The 21,077-nt window shown below is 44.8% G+C and overlaps 1 protein-coding gene across 1 annotated transcript in view; it reads right to left on the bottom strand.

Moving 5' to 3' along the window:
* LOC139264487 (collagen alpha-1(XXVIII) chain-like) overlaps window positions 1–21,077 on the bottom strand; it is a 405,978-nt gene that overhangs the window by 179,698 nt on the left and 205,203 nt on the right. The window contains exons 15-20 of the mRNA XM_070881040.1: window positions 14,884–14,952; window positions 13,768–13,836; window positions 7,831–7,899; window positions 5,600–5,668; window positions 3,643–3,714; window positions 1,489–1,557 (exon numbers count right to left, since the gene is read on the bottom strand). Of these exons, the coding sequence (XP_070737141.1) occupies window positions 1,489–1,557; window positions 3,643–3,714; window positions 5,600–5,668; window positions 7,831–7,899; window positions 13,768–13,836; window positions 14,884–14,952 (417 nt within the window). The remainder of the gene's footprint in view (window positions 1–1,488; window positions 1,558–3,642; window positions 3,715–5,599; window positions 5,669–7,830; window positions 7,900–13,767; window positions 13,837–14,883; window positions 14,953–21,077) is intronic.

Genomic DNA, 21,077 nt, shown 5'->3' with positions numbered 1-21,077 from the left:
TTCACCTCAGTACCCCTTTCCTGCTTTCTCTCCATACCCCTTGATTCCTTCAGCCGTAAGGGCCATATCTAACTCCCTCTTGAATATATCCAATGAACTGGCATCAACGACTCTCTGCGGCAGGGAATTCCACAGGTTAACGATTCTCTGAGTGAAGAAGTTTCACCTCATCTCAGTCCTAAATGGCTTACCCCTTATCCTAAGACTGCGTCCCCTGGTTCTGGACTTCCCCAACATCGGGAACATTCTTCCCGCATCTAATCTGTCCCGTCCCGTCAGAATCTTATACGTTTCTATGAGATCCCCTCTCATCCTTCTAAACTCCAGTGTATGACTCCTTTGGCATCCACTTTTAGGGGACACCTTGATCTGTCACTTGCTTGTCCAGATCCTGAATGGATCGTTGATGTCAATGTTATTCTCAGAGGTGTCAATAGTCAGGGTTGCAAAGAGTTTCCTTGGTCTCCTAGGAGCCATCCTTCTAATTTCCCTTCTCCTTGAAATAAACCAGGCACAGAGATGCGCTTTAAAATAAAATAATTGTGACTGCTGCCTGGGAAGTATTAATCTGCATGATTTAATGGTGCTGATCATCTGGCCACTGATGAATTCAAATCCCTATGGCTTATGAACAGCATTGAATTGTGTCTAGGGACATGGGTAACATTAATAATCCCCTGGACTTTGGGTAATCCTATATGTGCAAAAAAAACATTGCAGTGCTCTGTCACTCTGTTTTTGCTTTTCCATGGAAAAAGTGAATAAAGTACTTGCCCTGGTGAACAAAGCACTAGTTCCTGTTTGATGGATCAGTGCACTATAGGCATAGAAATTGAAGACAGTTGTTATGTTGATCACTGCTCGTGAAAGTTGTCTGCAGGTCAGATTGCAGCAGATGGCACAATATCATCACGACCTTCCTGGTGAACCTTAGCCTGAGATGGCAGTTATCTTCTGAAAGTCCCAAGTAGCTGCACCTGGGTTTGTAAGCATGACTTAATGGATGAAAGTTGGTGCAGGCAGACCACTGCAGGTGCGAATGAGCCATATTGACATCTTCATCTTTTGATTCCAAAAAACCATGACTAGAGGAGCTCTAAACGTTGTACCCATTTTCACAATTTTGTTTGCATCAATCAAAATTCCAGCAGTTCAGCTTTAAGAAATGATTTTATGAAAGACCAGAGCATGATTGGCCTCTAATGCCTATTTTAAATGACTGAACAAGCACAATACATGTGAAGCACCAGCTCACTAGGATGACATTGACTGTACAAATGAAACTCTCGGCTTAAAAGGCAGGCTGGAAAATAACATGCTGCGCTAGTCTAGGGGAGAGCTGGCAAAAATGGAATTCACACCAATTCCCTGGCCTAACACATTGCAATTGTGTCAGTCAATCAGATAAATGGTCTCAGTATGTTAAATATTTTAGACACCATAAGAGAGAATGTAAACCTTTAAAGCCTAAATGGATAAGAGGCTTACCTGTTTTCCTGGACCTCCTTTAATGCCAAATCCCGCTGGGCCAGGTAGCCCTGTACCTCCCACTTCACCCTAGCAAAATAAAATGAAAATTAATTCTATTTAATAATCATGAATTAAGACACACCTAAACTAAAAGTAGCTTGGAGAAAAATTGCGCTGCCCTTTAACAACTGTGGTGAGAGCAACGTTACGTCTTGTACTGCGTGTGTACTTCGTCCAAGCTCCTCATATTAGGACACTGGAAAAAGTTAATGCTAGTTTAATTTTTCTGTCTTAGGAGTTTTGAAAAAAGTATTTCAAGAGAGAGCATCAAGCACCACACAAAAGGTACCCAACTGGTACATTTTTTGAAACGTGGCATTACAATTGAACTAATCTGCTCAGCATTATGCAATTAGGGATTGGGAGAGTTAGTACTGTTATTCTCCAGACAGCTGTATTGTAATGAAAACCCTACTATTGAATGGATTCTCCCTCTAAAAAAAGTTGCCCAAAATACAACGGCTTTGTTTTCTGTTCTATTTCCTTCATTATTGATAAACAGGTAATAAAAACCCCAGCACAGAAAAAGACACATAAAGACATGGATATTTATAGAATGAAATATATAAGTTGCACCTCATAGGTAGAAATAAAAAGAAAAGCTAAAGAAGGAAAGAAATATATACAGAAATATTATGGTAAATTCAAATGGTGGGCATCATCCAGTTTCCCCACCCATGAGGCAACATGCTATGTTCCTTCAATAAACCCTCCTCCCATACCTGCTTGTTGCAAATCAACATAAGTTTAAAAATAAATTTAATTTATAAATAACTGAATTGTTTTGGGGTAAATTACTTTATCTAGAGGGACAAACTCAAACATCATTAAATCATTACATAAATGAAGAAGATTTACACTTTCAAACTAAACAATGAGCATTTGTCAGCCAACAAGAGACAACCACAGATGTAAACTGAGAGAGAGGGAAACTTATACACATGGACAGAAAGCAAGAGTGAGGGAGAGAGCATTAGTTACACATAAAAAGAACCATTGACACACATTGCAAATCAGAAATTCAGGTATACGCTGTCCAGATTTTCCAAAGGTGTAAGAGGGAGGAGAATCACCACGCTGGGATCCAATGTCACTGAGCAGCACTAAGTTTTCTCAGGTAAAACACAGATTAAATGCAGTGAAGAGCTCTCTCTGTAATGTGGCCTCATTTAATCATCAAAAGCACCTTCCCTACTACAGGGAAACAGTGTGTGTATTTCCATTTTCCACACTATATATAAGTATGCTCTCTGAGGAGCATTTGATCAAATTACTGCCGAATTCGAGGGCAGGTCAGTGAAATGAACCCATATCCAGTAGAAAGAATGCTGAAGCTCATTTCCTTTTGAAATTTTAACAGCTGAGAAAGCTATCATTCACTCTTTCTGGTTTGAATCAAGCCCAAGTGCCAAATATGAATGGACAGTGTTCTAGAGTATACCGCTTCTCGGTTCTGCAAAAGTCAACTTACGGAAAATGTGCAACCACTAAACATGAGGTTACTAAACAGAACACACCTTTAACATCTAGTTTGAAGTATTAATTTTAACATTTCATCTGATCATTTAAGGTTTTCATGTTGAGTAAGAGTGAATGGTAACATGAATCATACAAAACACTAGCCATACATAAAAACAAAGGTTTTATTCTTTCCATACATCTACTGTACCACAACAACTCCAAGCTGAGCAATCATCCTGTTGCTAAGTCTATAACTGTTTTGTGTGGGTTGTAGGCATCTGGAAACATACATGCAGGATGCAGAAGAAAAGCCTTTAAAGACATTTCTATAAAGTTTTAAAATACTCATCCACAAGCCATGTGTACTAAAACTGGGAATTAGATGATGCTGAATGAAAGCTGTGTTCCAAATCCTGCTTAAAAATAGCAGTGGATAACTACACTGAGCCATATTCAGCTGGAGAGCCAGGTCCATTCCCTGGTCTGGCACTAGCCGGGCAGTGGTGGCAGATGGGGAAGGGCTTATACAGACACTGTGAACTCTTAGTGAAAAGGCTGCCAGCTGTCTATGGAACCCAACAACAGCATGAATCATTGGCTTCAGGAAAAGAGGGGAGCACACAGAACAGATGGGCACAAATGTTACTGTACCTTTTGTCCCTTTGATCCAGGATCGCCAGGGATTCCAGGAGACGCTGCTGTTCCTCGCTCTCCTGGTCCACCCTGAAAAAGGATTAAAATGTGGATTTAAGGTCACATATATTTTCTGTTATATAAAGATTTAAAAACAGAAAAACTATAGTTTAGAAATTGTGTGTGTGATATTAGCAGGTGAACAATTAGCATGCCCATATGATATTCCTCTATCCACCATCGTACTACAGATGTTGAGCCATTTAAAGGTTAACTCCACAGTTAAACTAGTGAATAGATAAAAATAAAATAAAATTCTTGAAAACATTTGTCGGGGTAAATGACTGATGTACTTATCTCTTGACAGTGTACTGCAATGACATGCCTGCAACACAATCTCACAGACGTTCCTGTCAACCAGTTGCACACGGATACTTCCTTATCTGTACACATCCCTTTGCTTTTCTAACAGTATCACTATGTCAAACACATACATCCTTGACACATCTTTCTTCTTACTTCAATATTTCACCACTGTCACTGATGGAGATGGTACCATGACATACTTGCATGCTGCATGTTCTTGCACTCTCTTTTTAGGCAGCACAGTGGCTAGTTGCCTAGCTATGGCTGAGCTCAAAAAATGTGTCAACGTCCATCATTATCCTTTGCTTTCAGGCCGAAGAATCCCGTAATAGAGGTGAGAGGCTGAAAACGGGAGGAGGGTGCCCATATCTGAAGATGGCAGCTCGACTTTAGGAACTGATCGTGGGCATAGTGAGCTTTGCGGTCCGTGTTGGAGAGGGGCTCGGAGATGGGGAACCAGAATCTGCAGCTTCATGGCCATTCTTTTTCTTCTTCTAAGGAATTAGGCCTTCACTCAGGTAGTTTGCCAAAAGGCAATTTACCTGCCATCACTACATCATATCTTGGCGCATGAAATATGCTCCATGCAGTGTGCTGTCAGTATTCAATGCTATGTGCTTCTAAGGGCATCAAGAGAAGCAGCAGCTCACAGGGCCAATCACATTGCACTACACTGCATCTCTCCTTCCACACTTCGTAAACATCAGACTAGGAATATCCACTCCGAAAAGAGAAACAGAGATGGAGTTTGAGTATGGATCACCAGGTGAAACACACAACAGCAGTGAAGAGCAGCAAGTGCAGGAGGCCTCAGAGAGAAGCAGCACAAAGTAACTCTAATTGCTGCCATCTGGGTCATAGGAACAGGAGTACGCCGTTCATCCCTCGAGCCTATTCCGCCATTCAATTAGATCATGGCTGATCTGTATTTTAACTCCATTTACCTGCCTTGGTTCCATATCCCTTAATACTCTTGCCTAACAAAAATCTATCAATCTCAGTTTTAAAACTTTCAATTGACCTAGCCTCAACAGTTTTTTTGAGAGAGTTCCACATTCGTGTGAAGAAGTGCTTCCTGACATCTCCTCTGAACGGCCTAGCTCAAATTTTAACATTAAGCCCCCCTCTTCAGGACTCCCTCACCAGAACAAATAGTTTCTCTCCATCTACCCTTTCAAATCCTTTAATCATTTTAAACACTTCAATTAGATCACCCCTTACTCTTCTGTACTCATGGGAATTCAAGCCTAGTCTATGCAATCCATCCTCATAATTTAACCAGGACCTACATGTAAAAGACAGCTGCTTTCTGAGCACCAGCTATTCACTAAGTTCTTTGTGTGTGAGCAAAGAACCCTGGATAATAGAAGGTTTAACAAATACTTTGCCTTGATAGCATTTCCCCTTTAAATGAAGAAGACTAATTCAGTCAATTTTAGGTACAGAATTAGAGTAACTTCCACAACAATCAGACATATTTACAACAACAATAACTAAGTATCTCACAACAGTTTTTCTTGAAGCACACACATTTATAGATAACATTGGGTTTATTCATGAATATATCATAAATTGCCACAAAGGCATAGACAGATTAGTACATACTTACTTTAGGACCTTGAGGTCCTCTTTCCCCTAATCCTTTTGGACCCCTTTGTCCAGGAAATCCTTGGTCTCCCTGTCATTGAATATATTTAAGTTAATTAATATATATTTGTTTAAATTTGATAGTTACTGAATTGTAAAGGAGTGCATTTTAAAGTGTGACTCACTTTATACATTTAGCTTAAAAGCTACCAGATAATGGAGAAAATGACAATTTTATAATGAGCTCTTTATAGTTCCTGAAATTGTTATCTTCAAACAATGGAGCTAAATTATTCAGCAAAATATTGCAGGGGTGCAGACTTCCTCTGAGTGCAGCAACAATCCAATTTCTGGATTGAGCAGAGGACATTTATCTGAGCTGTTCACTTCTTGTTGTCAGCTCTGACTCTCTGAATGGAATTAGGTGTGGTACAGTGGAAGAGCAGAGGTACTTGGAGGGATAAAGCTTCACTGGACATTAAAGGCAGCACCTTAGGTTGATAAGGTTGTTAAAAAAAAAAGCTAATAGAATTTAAGTGTTATCTCAAGAGGTGTAGATTATAAAAGCCAAGAGATAATAATGAGTTTACATAAAACATTAATAAGACCTCAGTTAGGCTATTGCGTGCAGTATTGGACTCCACACTATAGGAAGGATATTGAGCTTTCGAGAGGGTACAATACAGATTCTCTAAGATGCTGCCTGGTATTATGGGGAAATATAAATACAAAGAGGTGAAGGCAATATGATGAAAATGATTTAAATGATGTAAAGATAGGAGAGGGTAGATAAAAGCAGACTGTATCTAGTAGTTGAGGGGTCAAGAGGGGCCATAGATACTAGATTGAATGTAAGAGATTTAGAACAGAGGGTAGCTATGAGGCCGTGGAATTCACTCCCAGGGTTAGTGGTTGAAGTAAATATGGGCGATAGCCGGAATCTCAGCACTTATATGGGTGCTAATGTGCCGAAAGTCCGGCCCTATGTTAACATTCAAGATTGGATTGAATAGGTGGATGAAGGAACAGGTGTTGGAGATATGGGTGGGTAAATAGAAATATTTGCTTGCGTAGAGGCTAAATGGCAACATGGGCTGTTTGGCCTATTTGGCCTATTTCCGTGTTGTAACATCTTTATATTCCTATGCATTACATCTTATTAGTGCATTACATCTCATTAGTATGGGCACTTACAGATTCGCTAGCCTCAATATCTGAAAAGTACAATTAGCGACCATGATGGGATTTGAACTCCAATCATTAGTCCAGGCCTCTGGATTATTAGTCCAGTAAGATAACCACTATGCTACCGTACCCGCTATTACATGCGCCTGCAACACCTGAGGTGTTGAGGGGGCTGAAGGGAATGGGGGGATGGGAATTCACAGTCTTTGTTATTCAAAATACAAGGGGGCCAAAATTCACCCCCGCCGGAAACGGGTCGCACCTACCATTTTTCTTGTGTTTTGGCCGCCGCACTGGATGTGGCGGCCCACCTTGCGAAATTCAGCTCCTTGGTTTTTTTCCGAGCGGGGCGGAAGTCGGTCATAATGGGGGCAGAAGTGGGGGCGGGAGCGGAGTATCCATCATAATGAGGGCGGAAGTAGAGACGGGACAGATTCTCTGCCACTTTCAGTCATCAGCACCAGGCTGGTGACGTCATCGTGCTGGCGCGTCAAAACGTACTTCCCCTTCAGTTAAATGGGAGAGCCGCTGCGAGCTCTGCAGCTTTTTAAGTTAGGTCCACTGGGTCACCAGGGAGGGTTTCGGCCAGGCCAAAACCCGGGGGCATAATTGTTGGGCCAACTTGGCAGTCGGCCAACAAAAGAAAATAAGATGGCGGCCGCGGCAGTGCGCCCTCCCTTTTAATGGAGGCCGCACCGCCATTTTTCACACACTGCAAACACAGTACATCAACAGAAAACACTGTCAGGGGCACCGCGCGGCAGACGGAAAATTTTCTGCTTGCGGGGCAGGACATTGGTGGTGTGCTCTTTGATGATGCACTTAGGAGGGTTCGGTAGCAGCAGGATGGAAGTGGGGACCATCGGAAAAATCACCGGGTGGGAGAATTTCGCGAGCGGTGGCTATTCGACTACAAATTGGCGGCCATTCGACACCGCCGCATGGCCGCCACTTTCTGGCGGTATCGGGCCTTGTCGGGAGGCTGAAGTTCAGCCCCAAGTACTCATGCTTCTAGTGCTGGGGATGGTCTAATCCATGAAAGTAAGAGAATGCCATTTAACTTTGTACCTTTCCACCAGTTAAACCTTCTCCTGTTGGACCTCTTGGCCCAGGGGGCCCTAATCGGCCTGGGTCTCCCTGTAAAAAAGCAAAATGTGAAATCTTTAGAACTTCAGAGCATTGTTAATTAATGGGCCTAAAATGGAGGTCGGAAGCTTCCTTCGTACGAGCGCCTGTGACCCTATAAAAATCTACGAATCTACCTGTTGGTCTTAGCGTAATGTAAGTTCCTGGTCAGAGGCCTAGATTCGCTGCGCATTGCATGGGGACCTGTCTTCAAGGTACGCAAGTCCAAGCTGGAGTCACGTGGGCCTGGACAACCAATCACGATGCAGTATTCTCATTCATAATAATGGGAATTCTGTTTGTGCCAGTTCCCATTACTATCAATAAGAAAACATCCTAAAACACCCAAACATAGCATAATAAATACATAAAACATCTCACATACTTAAAATTAATTGAAATTAAATGTAATTAAATGTTTTAGAAAAAATATATCTTTTTGGATTTAAAAAAAGATGTGTTTTAATATTGTTAAAAATAAACTTACCTTAATGGACAGAGTACACTATAAAAATGTGAATTTAAATTAAATTTTTAGATATTTTAAAACTCTTGCGCTGGTAAAAATAGGCTATGCGCCTGCTTTCACCAGGTGTAAAAGCTTGAAGGAGATTCGCTGGGCATGAGTTGGGCAAATAGCCCAATCTCTGCCACGCGAATGTCCTCCTCCCGGGGAAGCGGAGGATCTGTCAAGAGAAATCTTGAAAGATCGGAAATGCCGGTTTTTGCCGCATGTGAATCGCGCCCTGAAAACCAGTTTGCGAGGCCTTGGCGGGCCTGTGCACACTTCGTACAGATCCGGTGAGACCGGAATTTTAGCCCCAATGTCTTTGCATTTTATATTTTTTCTGATATTTATTTATTTTTTCCATCGCATCTCTGTGCTTATCACGCACTTCGCACCATCTCTGAGTGAGAGGGTAGGCAGGTGACTTATTTTTCTGTTTTTCTACCCAACATTTTTGTTTTAATCTTAGAGTGGAATGGCTGGTTCAGGCAAATAGGCTGATTCTCCCATTAACTGAAATCCTTAAATGTGCGACAAGTGGAATAGCTTAGTACAGGATTAACAAATACCCCACTAACTGCAATATATAGTATACTAGAGGTCACAAGGCTTGCCTACCATATTCTCCTATCTTATTCAAAAGGCAAAACATACCCACCTGTAGACCAAGATACATTGAGATTTACTTACAAGTAGAAGTAACACACAAAAACAATAAAACAGCAATTTACTGAAAGTACAATATTTAAATCAATAAAGATAGAATGAAACTGGGCTAAAAAAAATGTATTTCATACATAGTTGAATAAGCAACAGGGGCCTGAAATTCCCATTGAAGCCTAGGGGTAAGTGGGGTGGATCTTTAGCCAGGGATAAGAAAGTGCAGCAGAATCTGACTCTGCTGGGATTCCATCCAGTTTACAGCTTTACGAGAAATTCTGGTGGAGGAGTGTGGGCAAATCTTCTACCTACATTGCCCCCACATCAAGGGCACATGTCTGAGGGATTCTCCAAGCTACCCCAGGAGTTCCACCCAGTATACCCTCAGCTGGCTTCAGCAGGAATCATGCCAGCTAAAGTCCCAGGAAAGGCCCCAAAACACTTCTAGCCAAAGGGAATTTTAGAAAATACTCCCATAGCTTCCTGAGGAATTGAAGACTTCAACAGGTAAATTTTTGTTGGGCCCTTACTGGGCCTCCTGTCCTCCATTGGAGTGCCGTGGTGCTGTTCTGACTTTGTTGCTGATGGATCATGGCAGGGGCACTGATACGCTCTGACTAACATGGTTCATCCACACCTAGTATGCAAATCACTCTGCCTTTGTTATTAGGACAGGGTCTGGTCATCTGCACCACAGTCTGCTCCACTAAACTTCTATTGGCTGAGTCCGCCAATTCGAACTTTGGTGTCCAGGACTTTTGGATGAAACAGTCTTCTTTTATGGATATTCATGATGCAAAGTTGTACATAGATAATGTGGGTTCCCAATCCTCAGAGTTCAGAGTACTGATTTTCCCTTCCTATGCCCATGGGGAACTATCCATCACCTGCACGCAAAGGTCAGGAAAAAGGGAATAGACATAAGATACAACAGCCTAGAAATTCAGCCATGCAGCGACCTTTTCTAGGGCGCTACCTGGCTTACTGAGCTCCCAATATCACGGGCAGGAAGCAAGCGTGCATTTCCAGCTGGACATGGTAACCACATTGAAGGTTGGCATGCAGGTACAGCAGGCGGTTAAGAAAGCAAATGGCATGTTGGCCTTCATAGCGAGGGGATTTGAGTACAGGGGCAGGGAGGTGTTGCTACAGTTGTACAGGGCCTTGGTGAGGCCACACCTGGAGTATTGTGTACAGTTTTGGTCTCCTAACTTGAGGAAGGACATTCTTGCTATTGAGGGAGTGCAGCGAAGATTCACCAGACTGATTCCCGGGATGGCGGGACTGACCTGTCAAGAAAGATTGGATCAACTGGGCTTGTATTCACTGGAGTTCAGAAGAATGAGAGGAGACCTCATAGAAACGTTTAAAATTCTGATGGATTCAGACAGGTTAGATGCAGGAAGAATGTTCCCAATGTTGGGGAAGTCCAGAACCAGGGGTCACAGTCTAAGGATAAGGGGTAAGCCATTTAGGACCGAGATGAGGAGAAACTTCTTCACCCAGAGAGTGGTGAACCTGTGGAATTCTCTACCACAGAAAGTTGTTGAGGCCAATTCACTAAGTATATTCAAAAAGGAGTTGGATGAAGTCCTTACTACTAGGGGGATCAAGGGGTATAGCGAGAAAGCAGGAATGGGGTACTGAAGTTGCATGTTCTGCCATGAACTCATTGAATGGCGGTGCAGGCTAGAAGGGCTGAATGGCCTATTCCTGCATCTATTTTCTATATTTCTATGGCCCCAAGTTTCCACATGCGACAAAAAAGGCGCCCCTCAGAGCTGGGCGCCTGTTTTTCGCGCCGAAAACGGCACGTGAAAAAAAACGCGGTATTCTCGAGCTCCTTGCAGCTCGATGTCTGCTTGGCGCGGCGCACAGGGGGCGGAGCCTACCACTCGCGCCGCTTTGTAAGTAGGAGGGGGCGGGTACAATTTAAATTAGTTTTTTTGGTGCCGGCAACCCTGCGCGTGCGCGTTGGAGCATTCGCGCACGCGCAGTCTGAAGTAAACATTGGCACTCGGCCATTTTTAAAAGTGCTGCAGAAAAAGTGAAAATTTGTTTATTGAACCCTTGCAAAGACTTGCATTTTAATTTTCTTGATATTTCTGTGTGTGAGGGAGTGCTTTTAGCAGCACTGCTGAATAAATCACCTGCTGAATTAATGTTGGCTCTTTAACCAGTGTTACTGCAGCAACTGTGCATTTTAATTCAGCCTTTACAACTCGTTACCGTTTCAATCTTCACCACTCATTCTGTAATTAAAGATAGACTGTGATAAACGGGACACATGCACTTGTTTGAGACTATTCAAATTCTTTGTAGCTGTTCAATTTTTAACATTTTTTAATAAAACCACATTGCCCTTCCATGATCAGCACTGAGGCTTCTTGCTGCTTCTTGCCCCTGCCGTCGGGACCGACGCCACACCGCTGTCTGAAAGGCCTGCCTGAAGCACTTTCACACAGGTAGGAACATGGTTTATTTAATCTTTACTTTGCTTATAAATTTTTATTCAGGTTGGATTTATTTGTATAATATTTGTATAAGTATAACTAAGGATTGATTGTAGAATTTAATGACTTCCCTTCCCCCCCTCCCCCCCACCTCGTTCCCGACACCTAATTTGTAACCTGCGCCTGATTTTTTAATGTGTAGACAAGGTTTTTTCAAGCGTACAAAAATCTTCACTTGCTCCATTCTAAGTTAGTTTGGAGTACGTTTTCACTGTGGAAACTTTCAAATCAGGTGTCAGTGGCCGGACACGCCCCCTTTTGAAAAAAAATTCTGTTCAAAAGTGAAACTGTTCTACCTGACTAGAACTGCAGAAAACTTAAATGTGGAGAATTCCAATTTCTAAGATACTCCGTTCTCCACCAGTTGCTCCTAAAAATCAGGAGCAAATCATGTGGAAACTTGGGGTCTATGTTTCTATGTTTCTAACCATATTGGATAAGGTAGATACGTTGTTGGCGGTAGCGCACATGGGTAGCATTTTAAGTGCAGAATAATTTATTTTGAATTAGGGATCCAGATCACCAACAGAATAAACCTCAGAACCAGTGGTGTGATCTATGCCATGATAATTCTTTCAAGTTAAGCTATCCCTTTGAAGCCTTCTCTCAAATCATATATTATGAGATGGGGTATGAATGCCCAGGCGTTAACACTTCCTGCAAACATTTTACTGCAATGATTCAGCAGTCAAGAGTAATTAAATTTGTATTTCACATGGTCCGTTTATCTGCACACATTAAAGCAACTGTTCTTATTGATTAAGGAACTTTTGACTGAATTAATTTTGGAAGAGGTGCTACTGACAGAAGCAAACAAAATACATCCAGGTTGGGCTTCTCCCACTGCCACAGTCTGCCTGTGCAGCCAGTCACCACTGCTACAGAAATAATGGGCTTCACCCAGAGATACAGCTGGATAAAAACAGATAAACTGCTTAACATAGCCATTGAGCATCTCTGCTGAACGGATACTGTGTTTTAAGAATGAAATGACTCCCTGATTGTTTTAAAAAGTAAATTGGCGAAAAGCACCACCAGGAGTGACCATGGTGGGAAGCAGATTGTGTGTGAGGAGTACCGGAGCCCGGGACTGAGAAAACAGGTTGTACTGGGGAACTTGGGGGTTGGGAGGCGAGGAGGAAAGCGGGGAGCCTGGAACTGAGGAACTAGGCTCTGCTGGAAAAAATTAGGAGAAGGAATTGTTTAACAAGTAAACAGCCAGTTAACCAATGAAAAACAGCCAGCAGGCCCAGGAGTGACTGAAGATGCAAGCCATGCTGGTGAGAACAGACATCGTGGGGGAAGTGGCCATCATGAAATATTTAAGAGGCCGACCTCTCTAGGAAGCATTGTGCCTTATCTAAATAATCTGGGTGAGCTGTCGGCATCTGTCACGGCTCCACAAGCTTACGAACGAACTTGAAGTAGTTGCGCATGTGCTGTCCCAGTGTTTTTTTTGATGGTTCCGATTGGGTAAAACTCTGCTGTGAAGCCATTTGCTGCAATTGATCATTGCTCCGTGAAGAAGCTGTCACAGTCATCTCGGAAGTACTTATTTTGTATAGGTTCATGTCGTCTGGAGTAGTTTGGAAGCCCAGTTTGAAAATGTTTTAAGTTAAATGATTCCAAGTGATTGGGAACGGGAATAGGGAGAGGGGCTGAAATGTAGTGAACAGGGAGTGGGGCTGAAATGTTCGGAAACAAGTGGGGCTGAAATGTTGGGAACAAGGAGAGGGGCTGAAGTATTGGGAAAATGGAGCAGGGCTGAAATATCGAGAAAACAGAGCACGGCTGAAATGTCGGGAACAGGGAGCAGGCGAAGCAGAAACATCATCAAAATTTCCAGATTAATGTGCATAATGTTTCTGCGCAGCTTCTGGTCATTGAAATCAGCTTTCGGTTCGTTGGCAGGAGTCACTCCGTTACCTAAATGGACCTGGGAAGGCACAGTATCATCTAGAGTCGCGAAGAATGGACCTTAGCAACAGAGTTTAGACTACATCAGCGCCACCCAGTATCAGGAGGATTGAAAGGTACACGTAACGGTAAGCATGGATGATACTCAGGCATTGTACCAAGGCATGACCAATGAATGACCCCACCCATTACACAATTAAGATGCAGGAATTAAATATGGCAAACAGGAAGTGCAGAACTTCTCATATATAATAGAGAAATAATTGGTGTCTGTTTCTTTACCTTATCACCTTGCAAACCAATTCCTGTGATACCTATTGGTCCTGATGGTCCGGGGGGGCCAATATCACCCTGCAGAAACAGAATGTAAAACTGTCTTCATTTTATTTCAAACATGTTTTCCCTTACTATTCAAAAACTGAAGGAGTTCCAAGTACTGCTTTTCAAAAATTAGATTGAGTGATGTCATCACAATAAAGACAAGCATGAACCATTTAGGATCTGTTTGAGTCTTTTCTGTAAGTTTTCCCTCTTTCATCCGTCATTGTGATACTTTGACTATTTCACTGCAAATTTAGTGGTAAATTATTTCTTGTGTTTTGGATTCTTCACTTTTTTTCAGTTACTTGCGTAATATAACTTGGAATCTCCCCAGTATCTCTCCCTTAGTGGTGATGTTGATGACTTTGAGATTTTAGAGATGGGCTAAAGGATTATTTTTCATAATGAATGCTTTTGATCCAGACCCTCACGCATATTGGGCAATCGTGGGTACATTCCTCATGATACTCCAACCATTAAAATGATCCTTTGAGAATGAGGTTATCATGCTAATTTCATGTTGATGTGGAATGGTTTTGGATGTGCATTTACAGAAAATGCTAGCCAGTAGTCTCTGGCCGCTATTGGCCAGCCACCACTTTCCACCTGTTGCCTGTTTCTGGTGGGCAACTGACTGGCAGTATCGACATGAGGCCCAGGAATTAAAATACCCTGAGGCTTCAAACTTAGGCCCACAAGTGTGTTTTGCACTTGCTTGTCACCACTCATCTGAAACCCACTGGGAGTCAAAATATACCCCAGAGTGTTAGCAAGCTATTGAAATATGGGAAGTGAGGCCCATTCTGTCCTCACAAACATACACATTCAGCAACTGTTGCTGAATAACGATCAGGGTAGGGAATTTGGGTTAAATAGTTCCCTCCCTAGTACAACAGTGTTGAGACCAATCGCAGTGCCTTTGCTGAGATTGAATAATAGAGGATTTGGTCTGTGGTCTTCCTAATCAAAATGGCTCCGTATAACACAACATAGTATGTTCACCCACTGAGCCATCTTGAAAGCTCTTATTAGGCTTTTAACAACATTGAAAGAAAAGAATGACCATATTATTTCTACCTTGACACCTTTAATTCCAGTTCCAGTAGGTCCCCGGGAGCCTTTAGGTCCAAAATAGCCGATGTCACCCTATAAATGTAAATTATGTGCAGAATCAATACATGCAATAAAATTTAGACTTAAACAAAAACTGTGCAATACTATCTCTAAGTGTTCATAAAGGTTTGATTTCTGCCTGACTATAGGGTTATCAACCCTTCAGCTTTGTGCTGGTGTCTCCAGGAATGAAAGATTAATCTCCTGGACACTGCTGCGAGCAATCTAGGACACACATGAAAAAAATTGTGTTTATTTTTAATTTCTTTGAACACTTTCATTTATTAGTCATTAAAAATTTTGCAGATGGAAAAAAAGGCTGTTTGATTGGGCAGGATGGTTAGAGGTGAGAGGTCATCTGATGAAACCTCCAGGAATATGTTCAACCAGTATTGGCAACCTTACCTGACTATGAAGTAGTGCAAAATACTGTTGTGTAAACCGACCACTCTGAATGCCACTCACAATAATTTGGCAGGTAAAGATAACCATCCTAGACTAGCTGTCGCCCAACTTTTCACATTGGCCCAAATTTTCCCATTGCCAAGCATGCGGGTTTGGGGATGGGTCAGCAGTAAAAATCCCAGAAATAGCAAGCGTGTCGGGAAGCCGCCATCATCCCACTGCCTCACGCATTTAAGTCGGGCGGCTTTGAAGGTGATATGAACCCAATCGGCAGAGGCGGGCGATCTCAGTGAAATCATTAAGTGCTGTTGAGAGACACTTAGTGATTTTAACGCCAGCTTTTGAGTTTTACTGGGAGCACGGGATTCACGGAGGTTGGTTACCTCACCTGTGAAGGGGAGGCAGAAGCTCAGTGGCCTTGGCGAGTTCATTCATTGACAGCTGGAAAAGCAGATAAATACTGCAACATTACACCTCATTACTTGCCTCATGGAAAGGCTCTTGTTGACATTTTGTCCACAGATTTCAGTGTCAGCAGTTTGCAGGTCATTTCTGAAACCTCAGATGCCAGCCTTACCACATTGCTACTCACTATCGCAACATTGAGGGATTGGGCCTCTGATCTCCACTTTACCTGCCATCTACTACATCAGCATGGGTGCCACTGATATAATCTCACCTTGGTCCTCAGAATCGGACCAAGATGAGCCCCAAAACCAATTCCACCAGCCACACCAGCAGCAGTCACAACAGCAGCCTTCTCCTAAATGACCAGATGCTCCACAGGGGAGAGGGGGCACCACAGGGCTGCAGCATGCCAGAGGCGATACCCCCAACACAGGGTATACAGGCAGAGAATGAGCTTCCTCAACATGACTGAGCAGCAGTGCTTCAGGAGGCTCAGGCTATCGTGCCAGGTCGCTGCAGCCATTTGTAGCTTGTGGAACAAGACCTGCTGCCCAGCGGTCCTAGTGGACACCCCTTACCAGGGGCAGTCAAAGTCACCACCGCTGTCAACTTCTTTGCCTCAGGCTCCTTCTAGGGTTCCGCCACAGATATTTGCAGGATGTCCCTGTTGGTTGCCCACAGATGCAACACCCAGTAACCGATGCCATGTTTCACGTCAGCCAATTATATATTTACCGCTGATGAAGCCTGTGTTACTGAGCGGGCGCTCAGCTTTGCGACTCTAGCTGGCTTTCAACAGGGGCAGGACATCATTGATTGCACACATGTGGCCATGAAGGCACCATATCATCACTTAGGAGCATTTGTGAACTGCAAGGGCTTCCATTCCCTCAATGTGGAGCTCCTCTGCAACTATAAAATGATTATGCTAGTGTGCACCAGATTCCATGGCAGCTGTCATGACTCTTTCATGCTGCACTAGTCCACCCTCTCTCAGCTCTTCACACCTCCAAACCGCAGCTGGCTGCTTGGAGACAAGGGTTATCCACTGAAGCAGCGGCTCATGACACCCCGGAGGAGGCCAAGTACTGAAGCCAAGGAGCACTTTAATGAAAGCCACATCTCCATGCGATGTGTCATAGAGCAAGAAATAGGCATGCTGAAGATGTGCTTCAGATGCCTTGACAGGTCCGGAGGAGCCTTTCGGTACGCACCAGCCAGGATCTCCAGAATCATCATCATCTGCTGTGCACTGCACAACACAGCGCATCCTCTGCCTGTATACCCTGTGTTGGGGGTATCGCCTCTGGCATGCTGCAGCCCTGTGGTGCCCCCCTCTCCCCTGTGGAGCATCTAGTCATTTAGGAGAAGGCTGCTGTTGTGACTGCTGCAGCTGCTGGTGTGGTTGGTGTAGTTGGTATTGGGGCTCATCTTGGTCCGATTCTGAGGCACCCATGCTGATGTAGTAGATGGCAGGTAAAGTGGAGATCAGGACAATAATGGACACGACTCTAAAACATTTATGTGTGTCATCAAAATAACTGAAACTTATAACTAACATTTTCTGATACAGCCATGTTTATAGCCTTGTGTATCTACCTTTGTGCCAGTTTTGTTTTTCGAGTGCTTCTACGAGGTGATACTCTGTGGCTTCAGTAGAGGTAGTTGCAGGCTGCTCACATCCCTGCTGCGACTCGTCAGACACTTTTGGCGGACGCCCTCTGGGTTTTGGGCCCCGCCAAAGTCTGCTCCTCCTGCACCTGTGCAAGGGAAGACTCGGCCATCGGGATTCAAGGAAGCCTGTGAGGCTCTGACTGAGGGGGAGGCAAGGGGGAGAATTGGGAGCACTCTGAGAAGAGCCCCCACTTCCATGTCCCCTTTCACCATCATCCCTCTCATGCTACTGCACCTTGCTGCACAGCAGTGCGGCTTTGAAGATCCAAGTCTGCATTTACATCCCTCCTTGAGAGGAGCTCTATGAGCATCTGTCATCTATTGTCCACAGCTAGCATGTGCTCATGTGAGTGGCACATTTGCTGCTCCATGCAGATGGCCAGCCTTTCCGTCGAACAGCACATTGTCATGTATGTAACCACAATGTATTACGGTATACACTCAACACAGATGCACACCTTGACCACAGGGGGTGAACTTGTGGGAGACACTCCTTACCTGATCACTCAGGTATATAAAGGGAGGTCCCACACAGGGTCATCACTTCTGGAGTGCTGTAATAAAGAGTTAAGGTGACTGAGTGGCCTTGTCCCTGGAATGTGCCTCGTGTGGTTTCATGCTGTAGAGTAAGGACTTTACATTGGCGACAAGAAACGAGAATTCACAACCCACGAGAATGGCCACCGGTAGCACAGATGAACGGTACTGTGTTGGGGAAGACTGGGACAATTTTGTTGAGAGGCTTCAGCAGAGCTTTGTCACGAAAGACTGGCTGGGGGATGCAGCGGCCGACAAGCGTCGGGCTCATCTTTTGACCAGCTGCAGGCAAAAGACTTATGCGCTCATGAAGGACTTACAGGCACCCGAAAAGCCATCGGACAAAACCTTTGAAGAGCTTAGCAAGTTGATTGGGGAGCACCTCAAGCCAGCGAGCAGCATACACATGGCTCGACACAGATTCTACACCCACCGACGTTGTGAAGGACAGAGCATACCAGACTTTGTAGTGTACCTCAGGCGCTTGGCCAGCCTCTAAGTTCACAGATGCCTACAGGGGAGAGATGCTAAGGGACTTCTTTATCGAGGGGATCGGTCATGCAGGAATTTTTTGCAAGCTTGATCTTGGAAGCGGCGGCATTGTTGGGTCAGACTTTCATGGCGGGGGAGGAAGAGACGAAAATGATTTACGCGCACAATTCTGCCTCCAATGCGGTGATGGATCAGGGAGTCAATGTCCTCAATGCTACTCAGAGCCCCGCGGGCAGGCAGGGGCAGTCCGACATTCAACAGGCAGTAATAGACCCCAGAGTAGGACCTCAACAGAGACAATGGCAGGCTGAATGGACATTCACGCCATCACAGTGGACAATGCGGCCCGGGATGGGGCCTTTGACAGCTATCCCACCACCAGCGTCTCTCGAGCTCCCAAGATCTGCAGAGTCGCCTCCCCAGCTGCTGTGAGTTGTGCAATCACTGGAGGGTCACTTCCGGTTCTCTCCCTCTCCCTGTTGTACTGGGCTCTCCTCTCCTGCAAGGAGGGAATGAAGAGAAGTTTGAGTGAGAATAATGAAATAGTGTAAGGAATGGATGGGTTACATCTATAGAGAGTGATTATGAGGGAGTGGCATGACATTGTCAAATGACCTCCTTCTGTGGTGTTATATGCTTGCGGCCAACATCTCGCCGTAGGCAACTAGGCTCATACAGCAGTGCCTGGTCTCCAGTCGTCTTGGACCCCCTTGTCACTGGACCAAGACCTTACTCAGCTAAGCCCGTGTGGTAGCTGGTGTGCAACGGCCACCCCATGTTAAAAGAACTCACGCACAGGCATCTTCTACTCTGTTAACATGAAGTTCGGGACCTGAAACATCAGGACACTCATGGACAACTCCAACAGCGAGAGGCCTAAACGCCGCACCGCCATAGTTGCCCGAGAACTTAGATGCTTTGATATCGACATCGCCGCCCTAAGCGAGACCCAGCAGGCAGGGGAAGGCCAGCTCAAGGAACAAGGTGGAGGTTACGCCTTCTTCTGGAAAGGGAAACCAGAGGCAGAATGCCGCCTTCACGGAGTCGACTTTGCCATCAAAAACGAGTTGGTCGACCACCTCAAAGAACGCCTCATTACTTTTCGACCCACCTTATCCCGGAATCAATGCGCTACAATCAGTGCGTATGCTCCAACACTCAATACAACAGATGAGACCAAAGAGGGTTTTTCCTCCAACCTCGAAAAATCCCTGTTCCGCGTCCCCGCGGACGTCAAACTAATCCTCCTTGGCAACTTGAATGCCAGGGTCAGCAAAGACACAGCTCTCTGGGGAGGCGTGATTGGCAGAGAGGGAGTAGGGAAAACCAACTCCAGTGGTACCCTACTCCTGACAAAATGTCTAGAACATGAACTTTTCATCACCAATACCTTGTTCCGCCAGAGGGACAAATACAAGGCATCGTGGCAGCACCCTCACTCCAAATACTGGTACCTGCTCGACTATATCATCATCCAAGCCAGGGACCGCAAGGATATGCGCATCACCTGCGCCATGACGTGAGCCGACGACTGCTGGACGGATCATCGCCTAATCCGATCCATCATCGACATCAACATAGCACCAAAGCGGAGGGGCAGCAGAAGCAGTGTCGCAAAAAAGTCAATGCCGGGGCACTTAAGGACCCAGCTAAGAGAGCCCTATACAGCCAGCGCCTCACAGCTAACCTGGCATGCCTTGATGACCCTGAGACGCAGAATGCCCATAGCGCTTGGTCTGCCCTCCAGGTCTCCATAACCAGTGTCTGCAAAGAGACACTTGGTCACTCAACCAAGAACACCAGGACTGGTTTGATGAGAATGATCAGGTGATCCAAGAGCTAATAGATCGCAAGCGCAGGGCATTTCTGAGCCTTAAGCAACAACCCAACTCGGGAGCAGCAAAGCAGCCTTACAGACGGCTCACGACTGACGTCCAACAAAAAACCCGAAACCTAAAGAACAGGTGGTGGATGAAGAAAGCACAGGAGATATAGCAGCTGGCCGACAACCATGATGTGCGAGGATTATTCATCGCAGTCAAGGCCAGCTACGGGCCAAACTCCCAAGGCCCCATCCCACTGCTGACCAAGAATGGGGAAACACTCATCAAGGACACTGAGGCAGTCAGGGCCCGCTGGAAGGAGCACTTCGAAGATTTCCTCAATCAAGACTCTGCCTTTCACTTGAGTATTCTCGACTCCATCCTGCAGCATGCTGCCCGCCACCATCTCAGTAAAACCCCAGCACTGCACAAGGTAGAAAAAAACTATAAGACAGCTTAAGAACAACAAGGCTACAGGAGCTGATGGAATCCCTGCTGAGGCACTAAAGTATGGCAGAGAGGCGCTGTTGGCGCGAATACATGACCTCATCTCTCTCATCTGGAGGGAGGAGAGCATGCTGGGAGATCTCAGAGATGCAGTGATCGTGACCATCTTTAAAAAAGGGGACAAGTCCGACTGCAGCAACTACAGAGGAATCTCCCGGTTATCAGCCACTGGGAAAGTTGTCACCTCAACCATCTTCTCCCTGTGGCCGAGGAGCTCCTCCCGGAGTCACAGTGCGGATTTCATCCCCTACGGGGCACAATGGACTTGATTTTTGCAGCACGACAGCTGCAGGAAAAATGTAGGGAACAGCG

This window comes from Pristiophorus japonicus, chromosome 5, assembly GCF_044704955.1.
Source record: "Pristiophorus japonicus isolate sPriJap1 chromosome 5, sPriJap1.hap1, whole genome shotgun sequence".
In the NCBI taxonomy this organism is placed as follows: Eukaryota; Metazoa; Chordata; class Chondrichthyes; family Pristiophoridae; genus Pristiophorus; species Pristiophorus japonicus.
The sequence above is the reverse complement of the archived record's forward strand: the minus strand, read 5'-3'. Positions and strand labels throughout refer to the sequence as shown.